A 17,500-nucleotide genomic window follows, 5' to 3' on the forward strand; every position below is an offset into this window, starting at 1 on the left:
AGATAAACAACCATTCACCAAACATACATGTTTTGGGGGGAATGTTAGTAGGAAGTCCGAGAACACCGAGAAAACTTGCTCAAATTCCATCCAGGAAGGCCAAAATTAAAAAATGTAGAATCTCGGGATTCCAACCCAGAACCTGGCATGCTAAACACTAGTCCGACCTGCTGTTCATTACAAATGTGTTATTTCAACACAGAGCCGTAGATAGACGGACGGCCCTGTTTTAACCAAAGCGATACTGCACTCTTGTGGTGACCAATGGCATTACATAACATATTTTTTTCTTTTTCTCGCCACTTTTTCAGTGCTGCTCCTTGTGTTGAGACATGGAACTGCATACCCAAACAAAACGAACACATCACACGTAACCAGAGAGCGACACGGTTGTCTTTTTTTATTTTTATCCTTATTTAAGATTTTTTTACAACTTTAAAGTTGTTGGCAGCTCTGAGACAAACTCCGCGTTGATATTTGATGAGAAGCACAAGTTGAAATCTCCCAGCATGCATTTGCTCTTCCAGCACATTCGCTTTCACTTGCTCGGGTCGCGTCCTGTCTGCTGAGCGCGTCCAAATCGAGACGGTGAATATTAATATTTTTATTTGTACACTGTATGATTTAAAAGAGCATCTATCTGGACCTAATTGGCAAAGTCGAGTTTGCGTTGTAGCAAAGTTATCGATGTTATGCGTATATTTAACAAGGGCTTATTCTAATCAATGTTGATCGCTACAAATCTTTGCGAAAATAGTTTACTAATCAGTTTATGTAATTATTAAAAAGGTGGGTGACGCGAGCATGTAATCAACACAGCGTTGACCTTAAAACAGACACTGTCCTTTTATTTGTTTATTTATTTTGTTTAATCAATGAAGTGTAGCTAGCTACCCGATCACACAAACAAGGAGGAACAAGGAAACTTGAATTCACGAAGGCTTGGCCTAAAATTAGTTGTTCACTTGTAACAATTGGTCTTACTTATTTGATCAAAACCATAGAAAGGCGACGTAACAGTAAAATGCTTCATTATTAATCTTGTTGCCCTACTCTTATGTCACATATGTTTTTTGCGGTTTTATGGCTGGAACTGGTAGCCATTCAGATGAAATACAGTTTAACTGCATTTAATATAATCACTCACTGTAATCAATCATTTTCTACATTCCTTTTCAGGGTTGCAGAGGTCCTGGAGCCTAAAGCAGACCGCAGAGCCCATTTCGAGACAATTACCATTTACACGCAAGCTCTTCTTCAAACCCAGTCTCATTTCAAGGTATGTGAACTGAACTCGGTTGACGTAATGGAGCGAGCAATTTAAAAGTCATTACTCTCTGTTACATACTCATAAAGAATTACATTGTGACATACCATATATATGAATGAACACTTTTTTGCTGGTTTAAACTCCCAACAGGTCCTGTTTGAGCAGCCACCATGTTTGTGGCTCCTCTTTGCTTGGTGGTCTTTCTTTCCCTGGGCCGGGCGTTCGGGGCACAGCTTCTGCAAGTCAACCTGCATAACATAACCGGCGCTCAGCCGTTCCCATGGCATCAGATGAGACTCCCTCAAACCGTCATACCCGTCCACTACGACCTGACCATTCACCCCAATCTGACCACCCTGACCTTCAGCGGCGTCGTTCGCATCCGGCTGGACGTGCTGGAAGACACCAACGCCATCGTTCTGCATGCCAAGCAGTTGGAGACTTCTAACGCAAAGCTCAAGACGCCCGAGGGGGTGAGGTCTCTTCGGGTTGCGGACAATTTTGTTTATCAGCAGCTTGCCCTGCTGTCAGACGAGGTGATCCCCAAAGGGCAAGACTACGAGGTCTATATGGAGTTTTCGGCCAACCTCTCGGACAGCTACCGCGGTTTTTACAAGAGCAGCTACCGCACCAGCAGCGGGGAGCTCCGGTAAGCTTTTTTATTTGATTTGATGGTTTTCAGTTCCGTTTTTGAAAGTCTTTGCAAAGATAATGATTAGGGCCCGACTGATCTGGATTCTTTGAGACTGATGATGATTCCAATATTTGGCAGAATAAAGTTTTGATAATAATCAGTTGAGTTAACTTTTAAAATATGTAATGAATAGGGGTGTCAGGCGATTATATATATTTTTTAACTCATTCACTGCCATCGACGGCGATAGACGTCAAAAACTCATTTGAACTATTTCTATTAGTTTAATATTTTTCCCACTTTTGTTAACAAGAGTATGAATACCTAGATTTTTTTTTTTAAATTAGAACAGATATAAAAATTGTTAAGAGTATGAAAGCCTAGAATTTTTTTTAGTACATTCATAACAGATATAAAATGTGTGATTAATCGTGAGTTAACTAATCTTTTATTTTCTTTTTTCTTTTTTAAATAATCTTTTTTTTTTAATATAAAGATTATTAAAAATTAGGGGCATCAGGCGATTAAAATTTGTAATTGTAATTAATCGCATGACTTCACTAGTTAACTCACGATTAATCACAAATTTTATATCTGTTCTAAATGTACACAAAACATTTTTGTAGGCTTTCATACTCTTAACAAAAACATTTTTTTTTTAACTAATAGAAATTGTTCAAATTTATTATCTATTGCTGTCAAAGGCAGTGAATGAATTAATTGTAATTAATCGCATGACTTCAACTCAGGATTAATCGCTTATTTTACATCTCTTCTAAATGTACAATAAAATATGCAATCAAATATTTTTTCTAAGTTTCATACTTACAAAAAGTGGGATTTTTTTTTAAACTAATATAAATAGTGCTGCATATTTTAGTCATTGATACAGTAATTTCATAATAATTCATACAATTGACTTAAAATTAAAAATATGTACTATACTGTAAAAAAACAGTGCGATATTAATTTGTGTTGGTCGTTTTTCTGCCACTAGATGGCAGAAAAATGGCTCAGTGCAGTTTTCTTTTCATATTAATCTAATCTTCAACATGAAGTAACTTGAGAAGTTTTAAAATGTGTAAAATACAACTTGAACAGTCTCCACAAATATATACATTATTATTAAATGTATTACTGCAAAATTTCGTTGTGGACGTTTCTGCTGCGTTGCGACGCACATGAAAAAAATAGTGGCATTAAAGGAACTTAATACCCTTGGTAATGAATAAAATAAGTTTTTTTTATGGCCCCTTATTGCTTATGACGGGGAGAAAATTTGACTGTTTTACATCACTTAGCTCTTTAGCATTAGTTTAACTTTACGACGGAGAGAAAAATCAGCCTTGGCGGAGGTTCCATTCCCATTGTCAAGGTAGAATTTTTAACATGGCTGAATTTCTGCAGGTGTAAACAAACAAAACAAAACAAAACCAGAAAAGTTGCAGTGATACATTGATCTGTCAATCATTTTTTTGATCATCTGCAACTGTTGTGTTCATGTACATGAATGTCGTTATTAGGATTCTGGCATCCACGCAGTTTGAAGCCACCTCTGCCCGAGCGGCCTTCCCTTGTTTTGATGAGCCCGCCTTTAAAGCTAACTTCACCATCTCCATCATACGGGAGGCTCAACACATCGCCATCTCCAATATGCCCAAGGTCCAACATGCCCACTACAACTTCGCTGCGTCCTATTTTCGACGTGTGTAACTGACTGTACTTGTTTTTCTACTTGTGTCACTGTTGCGGCATATCGATGACCTCACAGACAAAAACAGTCGCGTTACCTGGAAATGTGTTTGAGGATCATTTTGCCACCACAGTCAAGATGAGCACATACTTGGTAGCCTTCATCGTGTCGGACTTCCACTCCGTGAGCAAGATGACCCAAAATGGCGTCAAGGTGAGGGTGAAGCCCCAAACCCATACATGTGTAACAATTACAGATGTCCCAATCACACCTTTTTGGCATGCAAGTGTGACCAATACATTTGCTGTTTTTTTTTATGTGTTTAATTTATTTTATTACTTTTTTGAATTCTTGAATAGTTTTGATTTCTGACAAACTTCTGCTCCATACATAAACCCATTTATCAATAATATAAGAAAAATGAGTAGAAATGTGAATATTTACAGTTTAATCTATTTACATTGTGCGCGCCAAGTAAAATAAAAATAATAATAAATACAAATATAAATAAATATATAATGCATATAAATAAATAAATAATATATAAAAATAAAAAAGTTACTCTGGAGTAGGCATGGGCTGATATTAAATTCTGACAGTATAATAACCGTGACCAAAAGTGTTGCAAAAATAAAATAAAAAACTAAAATGGCATTTTTGGGGTAAAAAAAAATAAATAAATCCTAATTGAACACAATCTAGTTTAGTTTTTAAACAAAATATATAATCATTGGTACAAAAGAAACGTGTCCCAAGTTTATATACATTGATCTTCTGTTTTAATTTTTCTTAGTAAGTCACAATGTCATATTACTGGGGAGCTTTTTTTTTTTTTTTTTTTTTCTTTTTTTTTTAAGAACTAACCCGTGGGCTACTAGTGTTGTCCTTGAGGCTAATTAGTACCCTCTGGCACCATTTATTTAATTTTATTTAATTGTATTTTCTAGGACAATGCACAAGAGCAAAAAAAATAACCCTGTTCGCAGAGGAAAAAATGAAAGGAATTAACTTAAAATATGTTTACTCAAATTTGCAAGCAGACAATCGTATTGTGTCCTGCTGAGACGTCCCCTCAAAAAAGGAAATAGCTCATTACCAGTGACAGCCAGTATTAGGAGTTATTGAAGCCATGGCTTTTTAAAACCACGGTAAACCATCAAAACCCGTAATCCACCCATGCCTACTTCTCGACTAGACTTGATTAGCTACAATTCTCATGAAAACATTTTCAACTCCGTTTTTTTGGGGCAACCTGGGACGGATTACTGCTATTTCCATTCATTTCAATGGGGATGGAAGGATGTGTGATGTAAAGACTTAAACATGCATTCTTGCTTGCCATCAGATTTCCGTCTACGCCGTAGCAGAGAAACTCAACCAGACGGACTTTGCGCTGGACGCCGCTGTGAAGCTGCTCGACTTTTACGACAACTACTTCAATATTCCTTACCCGCTCCCCAAACAGGGTGAGCATGTTGTCCGGTATTTGACACAGCGGCGGGAATGTGGGATGTCGTAACTTTTAAGTCTCATATGCAACGTGACGTCACAACATGACTGCCTCTCACTTTTTGGGTTAAATATACACTTCCTACTTAAGCATTTGACAATAATTCACAATATTTGGACTGACAGATACTGGTCATTTTAGTATGTCACTCTTTGGATTATTATATTTCTTTTTAATTGTTGATGTTACTGTGCAAGATTATCATGAATAACAAGTTAAAGGAGTGGTTACCTCAATTATGCAATAGTACATTGCATGACCGCGTACGCTGAGGTAATTAGTTTTTTTTTTTACTTTGACTTTTTGTATTCATTTATTTGTAATATACCAAGTGTCAGTCATAATCAATAACTCATTCACTGCCATTGACGGCTATAGACGTCAAAAATTCATTTGAACTATTTCTATTAGTTTCACTTTTTTTTTCCACTTTTGTTAACAAGAGTAATGAAAACCTAGAAAAAAATTATTGTACATTTAGAACAGATTTGTGATTGATCGTGACATGATTTAAAAAAGAAAAGACTTAAAATTTAGAGGCGTCAGGCGATTACATTTTTTTATCGTAATTAATCGCATGACTTCACTAGTTAACGCACGGTTAATCACAAATTTTATATCTGTTCTAAATGTACAATTAAAAAAAATCTAGGTGGTAACAAAAGTGGAAAAAAATGTTAAACTAGAAGAAATAGTTCAAATGAATTTTTGACGTCTATAGCCGTCAATGGCAGTGAATGAGTTAATTGCCACCTAAATGGAAATAATCATCTAATAACACATAATACAGTGCCACCAAAAATGTGAAGTCTAATTACAGCCGGTACTCATTCAAATGATCTCAAACCAGATGTTGAAAACCAAGCTAAGTATTGTTTCAGGTTTTCTTTGTTCTGTGTTAGCAATGCTTGAATGAATACAGCCCAAATAATTCAAAACGTTTCAGTTCTAATCTTTTATTTTTCAAGGTGAAGCTATTCCTCCGACATATATAGACACAAATGTTTGAAATGATACATCCTGTATGTTGGCGTGTCAAGTTTTGTATTTCCTTTTTGTGTCTGCTTGTGGCAGACCTGGCTGCTATCCCGGATTTCCAGTCGGGGGCGATGGAGAACTGGGGTCTGACCACCTACAGAGAGGCGGCCCTTCTCTTCCATCCTGAAAAATCCTCCATCACAGACAAATTGCAGATCGCCAAGATTATTGCTCACGAGCTCGCACACCAGGCAAGACCACCCGAATACTAAATACGTAATCATACCGGGAGACCTCACTTGTTGCCACAATCATCCACAGTGGATATAAAAAGTCGATACCGCCCTCTTTAAATGGCAGGTGTTTGTGATGAGGAAAAAAATAGGACCAAGATAAATCATAAAAAAACATGAACCTATTATCTTGAAGCCCATTCCCACCAGAATTTAGAAGCCTTTTTCTGTCAGTGTGTTGTTGTTTTTTAGTTTGGGAAGACATTTTGACTTTCGTTTTCTTTCTTTTTTTTACTGGATGTAGCCTATTTGCACCAGTTTTGTTTGTTTGTTTGGGAAGACTTTTTCTGCCAGAAAAAAATGAATTTGTTCCTTTTTCTCTTTCTTTTTTACCATAGTAAAGACCTATTCCGCCAGTAAAAAGAAAAACTTTTTGTCTTTCTTTATATATATATAAATAAATAAACACAATTTTTTTCTTTCTTCTTTGTTTATTTAATTTAATTACTGGATGTAGCCTATTTCCACCCGTTTGTTTGTTTAAGCCTTTTTCTGCCAGAAAAAAATAAAGAATTTGTTTTTTTGTTTTTTTACCTTGGTAAAGACCTATTCCGCCAGTAAAAAACATTTTTTTTCTTCTTCATTGATATATATATATATATATATATATATACCTTTTATTTATTTTTTTATTTAAGTTTAACTGAAGAAGCCTGTTTTTTTTTTTTTTTTTTACTGGATGTAGCTATTTCCACCATTTTTTTGTTTGTTTTTTTTAGTTTGGAAAGACTTTTTCTTTTCTTTTTTATAAAGAAGATTTTTTCTGACAGAAAAAAAAAGAATTAGTTCCTTTTTTTTTTTACCAAGGGAAGACCTATTCCACCAGTAAAAAAAAAAAAAAAAATGTTTTTCTTTGTTTCTTTCTTTCTCTTTTAAATTTAACTCAAGAAGCTTATTTCCGCCAATGGATTATTATTATTATTATTTCAATTTTTTTCAGGCAGGAATGGGCTTCCATATCTCTACTTTGTAGTACTCATTTTGGTCTCATATTTTTTTGTATCACAAAAACCTGACGTATGGACAGGGGTGTGTAGACTTTTCATATCCACTGTATATGAAAGTACTGTACATTTGTCTTCTCTGCGCAGTGGTTTGGCAACTTGGTGACGATGGAGTGGTGGAACGACCTGTGGCTCAACGAGGGTTTTGCCAAGTTCATGGAGTTTATCGCCGTTGACGCCACCTTCCCGGAGCTCCAAGCGGTGAGAGCTGCGCCCTTGCGCATTAGCGATTGCGCCTCCTCATCAAGGAGTCTCTTTCTTCTTAGAATGACTTATTCTTGGGGAAGTGTTACAACGCCATGGAGGTCGACAGTCTCGCCTCATCGCACCCCATTTCCACTCCTGTGGAAAACCCCGCCGAGATAGAGGAAATGTTTGACGGAGTGTCCTACGATAAGGTTAATTTTTCTGTCATGACGTCCTTGATCAGTGCGTCTTTCTTTGTTTAACCGTCTGCTGTTTTTTTCAGGGAGCGTGTATTCTGAATATGCTGGAAGATTTCCTGACACCTGAAGTGTTTGAGGTGGGGCTCGTCCGCTACCTGAAGCGCTATAGCTACCGAAACACAGTCAACAGCCACCTGTGGGAGAGCCTGACCAATGTGAGTGATTGATGTGTAGGAGGATGTCGCCACAAAATGTTTTTCTGTTACAGTCTTAATCTTCTACAGAATAACTCATTCAAACCCAAAACATTTTTAAATACGTTTTTAATACTTTGTCCTTCACTCCAAAAACGTATTTATACGTTTTTTATGCAAGAGCATAAAGAAGGCTTTGATGCAGCTTCTGACATGAAGAGGTGGCTTAAAGCAATGCTAGTTATTACAAAAAGTGGCCAGCAAGTGGCAGCAGAGTATAAGAGATCAGCCAGGGCCATGTTGCAGCAAGCTTTTTTTGACAGTGTTTTCACCAGGAATATGCATAATGATGACATTTAGCTATATTCTAATTGCTGTAAAACGGAAACTGATACAAATATACTTTTTTTCTTGATAAAAGACTCTAATCTTTCTTTTGGTATGTTTTTATAGCAATAGAACACTATATTCTGTGGGCCTTGCAAAATCAGTCAAAATCCAGTAAAACAGCCGGGAGCGAAGGGGGTGGCTTCAGTGAAAATGGCTGGGAGTGAATGAGTTAAATATAAATACATTTTCTTTTCTTCATCAGGTTTGCGATCTGAATGATCTGCCAGGCGCTCCATCGAAGCAAAAAGCATTTTGCTCAAAACACACCCTTCGATCTGGAGAGTATGTAAGTTGTCATGCACGAAAATTCATTTCGCTAGGTGCGATGTACATGTGGTGATTGATTTGTGTTCGGGCACAAAACAGTACGACGGCGACAAGTTTGACGTCAAGACCATCATGGACACGTGGACGCTGCAGAAGGGCTTCCCGCTAGTCAATGTGGATTTAAAAACTCGCAAGATCATGCTCAGCCAGCAGCATTACCTGAAGATAGAACCGAAGCCCACCATCAATAAAGCCACCACCAATAAAGCCCGCACCAATAAAGCCCCCACCATTAAAGCCCCCACTGAAAAAAAGTAAATGCGGATTCTATTACTGAACTGCACTTTTACGGAACACGTAATGAGCACTGTTTCTCATGGAACATGAAATTAGCGAACTAGCCTAAAGAGAGCTAAAAATATGTTACTGTAATTACTGTGCCACAAAGACCCATTATGATGTACCTGCAACATTTGTATGAATTTTTTGCTATGTAATTTTAATCGTGATTTTGTGTTCAAGGCTCGTTTGGCAGATTCCAATAACGTACAAGACAAGCGACTCGCCCACAACACATTACTTACTGATGAAATCCGAAGTGGGTAAGAGCCTGATTTATTTATTTATTTTCTGCTATGGCACAGGTAATTTTTTTACGTGTTTTTTGCTTACAGTAAATAGTGCAGTATAGGGCCAAACGACTTTGGCAAATGTAATTGAGATTTCCCCCGACCCCTCCCCTGCCTTAAACGCGAAGTCAACCCCAAAATGTTCTTGACAATAATATGTTGTGTGTGTCCCACTAGTCAAACACAGCATTCTGATTAATAATTGTGTTTGTGGAATATGAGTTAAGCAGCAAAATCCACCCGTTTTTATCCATCTCAGGGGGCGGCCATTTTGTTTTTTGCTGTCCACTGACTATGACATCACAGTTGGTCAGGGCTCATGTAACAACCAATCACAGCTGAGATACAGAAAACAGGTAAGCTGTGATTGGTTGTTGTTTTTTCTTTTTTTTTCTGCATCATTTTCCTTATGAAAATTTTCTAATTTTTTCTTTTTTCTTTCTTTTTTTTTTACAATATAAGGAAACGTTTACTTGTTTGTTGGCGCTGTGTGGAATGAAATAGACACTTGCTGTATTTGCATTTAGCGCAGTCCTTCTCTATTAGGTCGTGCGTGTGACCTCAGGACGTTTTTTTTTTTTTTTTGCTATACTAGTATAAAGTGTAATTGCGCATCCACTACAATAGGTGGCAGTGGCGCTTACATTGTCAGTGAGTGCACAAGGCCTATTAGCTCATTTGCAGAGTTTCATTTCAAACAATTTTACAGACAAATGACTATTCATAGTCGCGGCAGAGAGTTGGGGGGGGTGTCACGGGGGCACAACGAAAATAATGTAACTCCTCCTCGTCTACAGATATCCTGCACCTCCCAAATACAGTGGACTGGGTCAAGTTCAACGTGGACATGAGCGGCTACTACATCATTAACTACGGCAAAGATGGCTGGAAAGCCATGATTAAACTGCTGCACAACAACCACACGGCGCTCAGCGGAAAGGACCGAGCCAGCCTCATACATGACGTCTTCCGGCTCGTCAGGTCAGAAAACATGGACCAGTTGATTTCAAGTCAACCTTAAACATTTCTTATATGTCATATGTGACCTTACTAGTCTAAACATGACATTCTGATTAATATTACGTTTGTGGAATATGAGTCATGCAGCAAAATCCAGCCGTTTTTATCCATCTCAGGGGGCGGCCATTTTGTCACTTGTTGTCAACTTAAGATGACATCACAGTTGCTCAGGCAACGACCAATCACAGCTCACCTGTTTTGTTAAGCTGAGCTGTGATTGTGACCTGAGCCTTAAGCAACTGTGATGTAATTTTCACTTGACAGAAAGTGGCAAAATGGCCGCCCCCTGAGATGAAATGTTGTTTTTGGGGGTTTTCGGGATAGCTCAGTATTGTTCATTCGGTAATTTTACCAATTTGACATGTCATCATCATTGCTCTCTCTTTTTCTTTTTTTAATTTATTTTTATTTTATGTGTGCGTGAGTGTGTACTCATTAGTTCACCTAAAACCAAACACTTCACAATCCAGCTAGTCTTGAGGTTGTCAGGAGACCCGAGGAAGGATCAAAGAAAAGAAAGGAAAGTGAAATCCAGCACCGACCAGACATTACCTGCTACCCACCGGGTTACCAACCAGAGTCTTTCACCAACCCCAGAAACATCTAAATTCCAACAAATTAGGGAGACCTCAAGAGACCAAAGGAGAGACTGAGGAAAGGAAGGAAGGACAGACGAAGCAGAGTGAATGAGATGAAATGGTTAAGGTTATATTGGATGTGTATGGCACATTATGTTGTATCAGTGCAGTTTAATTGTGCTTATTAATATAGAATACGACGCAAATCCTATTTCCTTGGCTTTTCCATATATATTTTTTTTTATCGTGTGTGTTTCAGCATCAAGAAGGTGAGCCTGGAAACCGCTCTGGAACTGGCCACATATCTGTCCCGAGAGACCGACATCATGGCTGTGACGCAGGGCTTTCAGGAGCTCATACCCATCTATAAACTGATCGAAAGGAGGGAAGTGGCTCTTCTAGACAAAGACATGAAGGTTAGCCGAAGGCAGCAGCAGTTTAGGAAAAAAACACATTTGGTGTGCAGACAGTCAAGTCACACATGAGACGATAATTAAGTTGAAATGCTGTCAGACGGGTTTGAGTTCAGTTTTAGTCTGGCTGAGACGCGTCTGCTATCTTTTGTCTTGGGGGTTGGGAGCCGAAACTAGGATGTTTTTCAGGCTGATGCCGGTTCAGATATTTGGCCCGAATAAATTTCTGATTAATTAAAAAAATAAATATTTTATATAATACATGAAATATGCCATTGACGGCTACAGACGTAAAAAATTAATTAGTTTTCCACTTTTTTATAAGAGTATGAAAACCTAAAAAAAAAATGTAACATTTAGAACAGATATCAAATTTGTGATTAATCGTGAGTTAATTATTGAAGTCATGTGATTAATTACAATTAAAAAATTTAATTGCCTGACGCGATTTAAAAAAAGAAAAGAAAAGATTATTCAAAATGAGGGGCGTCAGACAATTACATTTTTTAATTGTAATTAATCACATGACTTCACTAGTTAACTCACGATAAATTACAAATTTTATATCTGTTCTAAATGTACAATAAAAAAATCTAGGTTTTCACACTTGTTAACAAAAGTGGAAAAAATATTCAAATGTTAAAAATAATTTTTGACGTCAATGGCAGTGAATGTGTTGATGTTTACAAAAATTGAATTACAAGCAGGACATTTGACTGTTACGTTTTCCTTTAGTATTTATTTATTTATTTACATTAGAAAATAGATAAAAATCAGGAAAAAAAATCATCCAACTTAATTTTTTTCCCCTTCGGGCGATGTTGCAATGTCATTATCTTTGTCTTATGTGTAAAAAGGCCAGATTTAAAAGAGCTCATTTTGTCCGATGAAATCAGACACTTAAATGGGCCCTAGTCAAAACCCCTGGCAACAAAAGTGAGCCCACCTCTAAGTGAAATGTCCAAATTGGGCCCAATTAGCAATTTTACCTCTTAGGTCATGCTTTCTTATGAATTTATTCAAACTATAAGCCGTTCCTACTTTTTTAATGTCAAGCTTTTTTTTAAAGTGAATTTCATAGTGATCTTTCTGATCATTGTTGCTTTTGTCTCCGCCACTTCTTGACCATTTCTCTCCGTCTCCAATTAGCTCAAAACAGCTTGTAAAAGCTCCAATTTGCGGTCGAGAGAACGGCTGGATGGTTGAATTAATAAACAAAGAACGCCACAAGATTGAAAGAACTCAACCGCCAATTATTTTCCCATTATGCTTTTGTTGTGTTCACAGGCTTTCATGCTCGACCTGTTCAAGAACTTGATTGACAGTCAGCGGTGGGACGACTCGGGTTCGACGTCTGAACGAACGCTGCGCAGCTACCTGCTGCTGTTCGCCTGTGTCAGGAACTACACGCCTTGTGTGACCAAAGCGGGCCAGCTGTTCAACATGTGGAAGGACTCCGATGGCAAAATGAGGTCAGCGCCGACATCCCCTCACATTTGATCGATTGACGATGACGGCGCTAAGACGTCTCCGCTTCTCAGCCTCCCCGTTGACGTCACCCTGGCCGTGTACGCTGTCGGGGCTCAGACGCCGGAAGGGTGGGACTTCCTGTTTGAGTTCTACCGAGGGGCCTTGCAAATGTCCGTTCAGAGCCGCATCATGCTTGCGTTGACAATCAGCCCTTTGCGGAATAAGCTCAAGTGGTACGTATTATATTAAGTAAGTTGCGGACGTCTACGTCCTGTTCGCGTCAAATCGAGAGAAATTGCGTGTGAATGCTGAAAGGCACGATTTTGAAATGATACTGAATGACATGAAATGACCTGAATATGTTGAAGTTGGAATGTATTTCATCGGTGAATATACAAGAGGAATACGCACATATTTGGAATTTGGGGCTTTATAAATGTTTTTGAATTTTGTGAATGGGAGTAATAAATCAGATGGCTTGAATGAACTGCACATGATGAAGCTGGAATCATTGGAATTGTTCGAATAATGTGGAGGAGGGACGGACTAGTGTAGAATATGTCTTAATACGGGAATTTTTGAGAAGGAAAAAAATGGGAATTTTTTGGTATGTGCAATTGGTGTGGATTGATTAGGCAGAATTATTCAAATACCAAATGGGGACTGTCTGAATGTGCCAATGGAAATGAACAGTAAATAAACATTGGTTGAAATGAATGGGGGTATTCTAGGACAAAACATGTTGAATTATGGGAAAACCGTGAATTTTCGGAATGAAAACCATAGAAGCCCCACTGGCATGAATATTTGGAACATGTTGAAATTGGAATGATGTCAATCGGATGTATTGCGTGAATGGAGAAGAGCGTCAAAAAAAGTGGGAGAAATAGTCATGGGGGGAAAAATCTTCCTTTTTTTTTATAAATCAATGGATTTTATATGCAAAAAAAAGATGAATAAAGGTAAAGCAATATGAATATTGCTGGCAACGATTCACCGTCATTTAAAAAAAATATTTATTTATCCACTTCATTCATCATTCGTATTTATTTCACAGTGTTTTTGTATGTAAAGCAATAGTTCTTCTCATTGAAATGTCTTTTTTTATTAATATTTTAACATTTAGCCTCCATGTACGTTTGAACGTATGTACCGGTACATACGTTCGCGCCATCCTATCATATCGTATTCTATTGTGTCTCTTCTTTCCTCTGCAGGATGCTGGAGCAGAGTCTCCTGGGCGAGGTGATGAAAACTCAAGACCTCCCAGATGTTTTGGTCTCTATCAGCAGGAACCCCCGAGGCCACAGAATAGCGTTGGATTTCCTCCGAGCCAATTGGCCGACGCTGATCCAAAAGTCAGTCATAAGCCGCAACCGTCAATGACTTTTAAGGTTGCAAGGTTCTTTTTGTTATCACTGAGCAACAAATGGGACACGTGTCGACACGTGGACTACTTTCTTGTCTGATTTCCAAATTCTCAGGGTCTGTTATGTAAGAAGTGTTATAATTTTTTTATTATTTTTTTTGGAATGATAGCGACACTAGATAGCTGAGGGGCGTCAAATGAGATTCTTTGTGTCATCATTTGTGTAAGTCAGAATGATTTTTCACACTCTGGGATAGTGCTGAAGGACTTTGAAATAATCCAATTGCAATTGCTGATTAACTCATTCACTGCCATTGACGGCTATAGACGTCAAAAATCCATTTGAACTATTTCGATTAGTTTCACATTCTTTTTTCCACTTTTGTTAACAAGAGTATGAAAACCTAGATTTTTTTTCATTGTACATTTACAACAGATATAACATTTCGGAAAAATCGTGCATTAACTAGTGAAGTCATTCGATTAATTACAATTAAAACTTTTAAATGCCTGACGCCCCTAACTTTTAATAATCTTTTTTTTCTTATTTTTTTTAAATGAAGGACTACAGAAATCAGTCATAGTTGGTATGCTGAAATCAGATGATTTGGACAGTTTTACATTTAACAAAATGGCTCCAAATGATGACTTGATTATATATATATATATATATATAAAGATTATTTCAAAATTAGGGGTGTCAGGCGATTAAAATGACTTCACTAGTTAACTCACAATTAATCTGTTCTAAATGTAAAATCTAGGTTTTCATACTCTTGTTAAAAGTGGAAAAAAATGTTTAACGAATAGAAATAGTTCAAATGGATTTTGGACGTCTACAGCCGTCAATGGCAGTGAATGAGTTAATATGCAATAATTTTTTCAAGGCCCATTTATATGGATTGTTGTAATGAACATTACTGTACAATAAAGTTGTCACAGTGAAAATTCCTTTGGGTACGCACTGTTGTCAGGGGCAATTTCTTAGTTAAATATCGGAAATATGTTGTAAGACCATCAAATAATTGACCTGTTTGTATGGATATTGCAGGTTTGAAGTTGGCTCCTCCTCCATCGCGCACATCGTGATGGGAGTGGCCAGCCCGTACTCCACCACGACAATGCTCAAAATAGTGAGTGCACTTCATTTCCTCGTTTTATTACCTTGTAGAAATCAAAAATTAAGATTACTGTTGTAGGCCTTTTATTTTCTGTTTTCAGTACTAAATAAGTCATTTTTTTATTTATTATCTGTTATTGTTTTTTTATGTATCATAACTACTAATAGTATCGGTCTCGGTGAGTACAGTAAATTTGAGTATCGGTCTAAAAAAAAAAAAGTGGTATCAAACATCCCTAAAAAAATCCCATCAGGCTGTGAGTTATTGGTCCAATTTCCATTTTCAAATTTGCATCTCATGAACGTCCTGAACTCCCGATGTGCTTTGGCCATCCCGCTTTTACTACGTTTGCTCAGGTGGAGAAGTTCTTCGGCTCTCTGACGGTGGAGCTGGGTTCCAAGATGAGATGTATCCAGCAGGCCTACGACGTCATCAAAGATAACATCAACTGGGCCGAAACCAACTTACCCAGTTTGCAGTCCTGGATGAAAAAACGCCAGCGACTTATTCATGAGGACTTGTGATGGCCGCGCAAAGACATTTTTACGATTTGTTACCTAAAATGTAACATTTTGGGGGAGCAGGTGGAGAGAAACTTCCCCCAAATGGGACATGTTCTCGTTGCCTTAACACCAATTTGACTGCTGTCAGTCAGTGCAAAGTATCTTTGGGTTATTTGATTCAATAGCTTAAAGATCTAAATCGAATTGACTTTTTTTTATGTTAATGCTCGTTTGCTTGCGGTCTTTAATTGATTTTCATCTGTGGTTTTATTTATTATCACAAATTGTTGTTTTAGGGCTTTTGGGTTGACCCCAGGAGTTTGTCAATGTGAAATCCGTGTCTGTGTCTCAATGTTTGGATGTCCGAGAGGTCAAAATGTGTTAGTCCAGAGAGGGGTGCTTATTTTATTTTAATTTTTTGACTTGACATGTTTTATGGGTTCTCATAAAACTGCTTATGTGGGCTTTCTCCGTTACCCAATCCTAAAAATTTGCATGTTAGGTTAATAGCAGATTCTAAATTGTCCATAGGTGCGAATGTGAGTGAATTTTTTTTAACGCTTTCACTGCCATTGACGACTGTAGACGTAAAAAATTCATGTGAACTATTTCTCTTAGTTTAACATTTTTTTCATTTCATTTCATTTTTTATGAAACAGAAGAAAAAAAATTATTGTACATTTATAACAGATATAAAATTTGTGATTAATCGTGAGTCAACTGTTGTTGAAAGTGGGAAAAATGTTAAATTAGGAGAAATAGTTCAAATGAATTTTTGACGTCTATAGCCGTCAATGGCAGTGAATGAGTTAAAACAAAATAGTTCCAAAGGGGCCCCTTAACTGTGTAAGGTTACATTGCGTTATTGGCATACTCATGCCAATATTAGTATTACGTAGCCTATATTTATTTAGTCAAGTAAAAACTGCTCTATAACTGCCCCAATTTGACTTTTTATACCGACTTAAGCATACTGTATAATTCTAAAACCCCAAATCTAAACAATTTGCGTAACTTTTCATTTGTTTCGACAAATTCTGAACAGAAGTGGTCTGAGGTGAGGCGGTGTGGCCGGCGGTAGCGTTTACTTTAAAACCTCTGCAGCCGTCATAAATTCTTGCGGTGGACCTTTGGCACATACCAATAAAAGGCGCCATATACTACCATAGAAAACGGCACATCTGCAGAATCCACGTGCGTGAGCTTGGAACTTGAAAGTCGACCTTCTTCGATTTTCTGCGCTGCGGGCCGCTCCCTGGCAGCAGCACGGCCAAATCGGAACGCAACCTCAGCTGTGCCGAGGCCCGAGCCCACACCTGACGGGAGCCCGAGAAAAAAAAAAAAAAAACGAGGTAAGCTTTCCGTCTTTGTCCTCCTTACAATGAAGAGTATGATGAGCAAGTGACAGAACTGTGAGTGCTCACATTTTGTTTTTTTCTGATGTAAATTGTTGTCATGGAGAGGATGGGGCCTCATGTTTAACATTTCATATTGTTTATACATTGGTCAGTCATTTGTATGAGTCTGGTTCTATTTTAGGATAAGGAATTTGATATCATATTTGAGAGGAAGCGGGTGCCATATGCCTCACACTTGTGATTCCTCCTAGCGACTGTGTAAAGAAAGTTAATTACAAATAATGGTAAATATGATTTTTCTTTTTTAAAAGAGCACATTTTTTTTTTTTTTTATAATTTAACGTGTACGTTATTATTCCTCATCTTACTAATGTTCATAATAGTATTGATGTTCAACTTTAACGTAACGTCTACATTCAA

At 37.5% G+C, this 17,500-nt stretch overlaps 1 protein-coding gene across 1 annotated transcript; it reads left to right on the forward strand.

Annotated features, from left to right (window-relative positions):
- The first annotated feature begins 331 nt into the window (after positions 1 to 331).
- On the forward strand, positions 332 to 17,239 carry erap1b (endoplasmic reticulum aminopeptidase 1b). The gene is made up of 20 exons (XM_086076735.1): positions 332 to 588; positions 1,180 to 1,279; positions 1,421 to 1,919; positions 3,428 to 3,566; positions 3,676 to 3,810; positions 4,943 to 5,063; positions 6,182 to 6,336; positions 7,470 to 7,583; positions 7,649 to 7,780; positions 7,852 to 7,983; positions 8,555 to 8,638; positions 8,719 to 8,933; positions 9,142 to 9,221; positions 10,046 to 10,229; positions 11,106 to 11,262; positions 12,547 to 12,731; positions 12,801 to 12,962; positions 13,947 to 14,087; positions 15,150 to 15,231; positions 15,576 to 17,239. Exons 3-20 carry the CDS (start codon positions 1,441 to 1,443, stop codon positions 15,741 to 15,743), a joined length of 2,865 nt encoding a protein of 954 aa, XP_085932861.1. The 5' UTR covers positions 332 to 588; positions 1,180 to 1,279; positions 1,421 to 1,440; the 3' UTR covers positions 15,744 to 17,239.
- Positions 17,240 to 17,500: the final 261 nt, after the last annotated feature.

Source organism: Leptonotus elevatus, chromosome 5, assembly GCF_054856555.1.
Source record: "Leptonotus elevatus isolate MCC_2025b chromosome 5, RoL_Lele_1.0, whole genome shotgun sequence".
NCBI lineage: Eukaryota > Metazoa > Chordata > Actinopteri > Syngnathiformes > Syngnathidae > Leptonotus > Leptonotus elevatus.

Excerpts from the sequence above, each read along its gene's own strand:
- erap1b (XM_086076735.1), top strand. The coding sequence starts at position 1,441 with ATGTTTGTGGCTCCTCTTTGCTTGGTGGTCTTTCTTTCCCTGGGCCGG. Across the intron at positions 5,064-6,181 it reads TTACCCGCTCCCCAAACAGG|ACCTGGCTGCTATCCCGGAT; the intron begins GTGAGCATGTTG and ends TGCTTGTGGCAG. Across the intron at positions 6,337-7,469 it reads CTCACGAGCTCGCACACCAG|TGGTTTGGCAACTTGGTGAC; the intron begins GCAAGACCACCC and ends TTCTCTGCGCAG.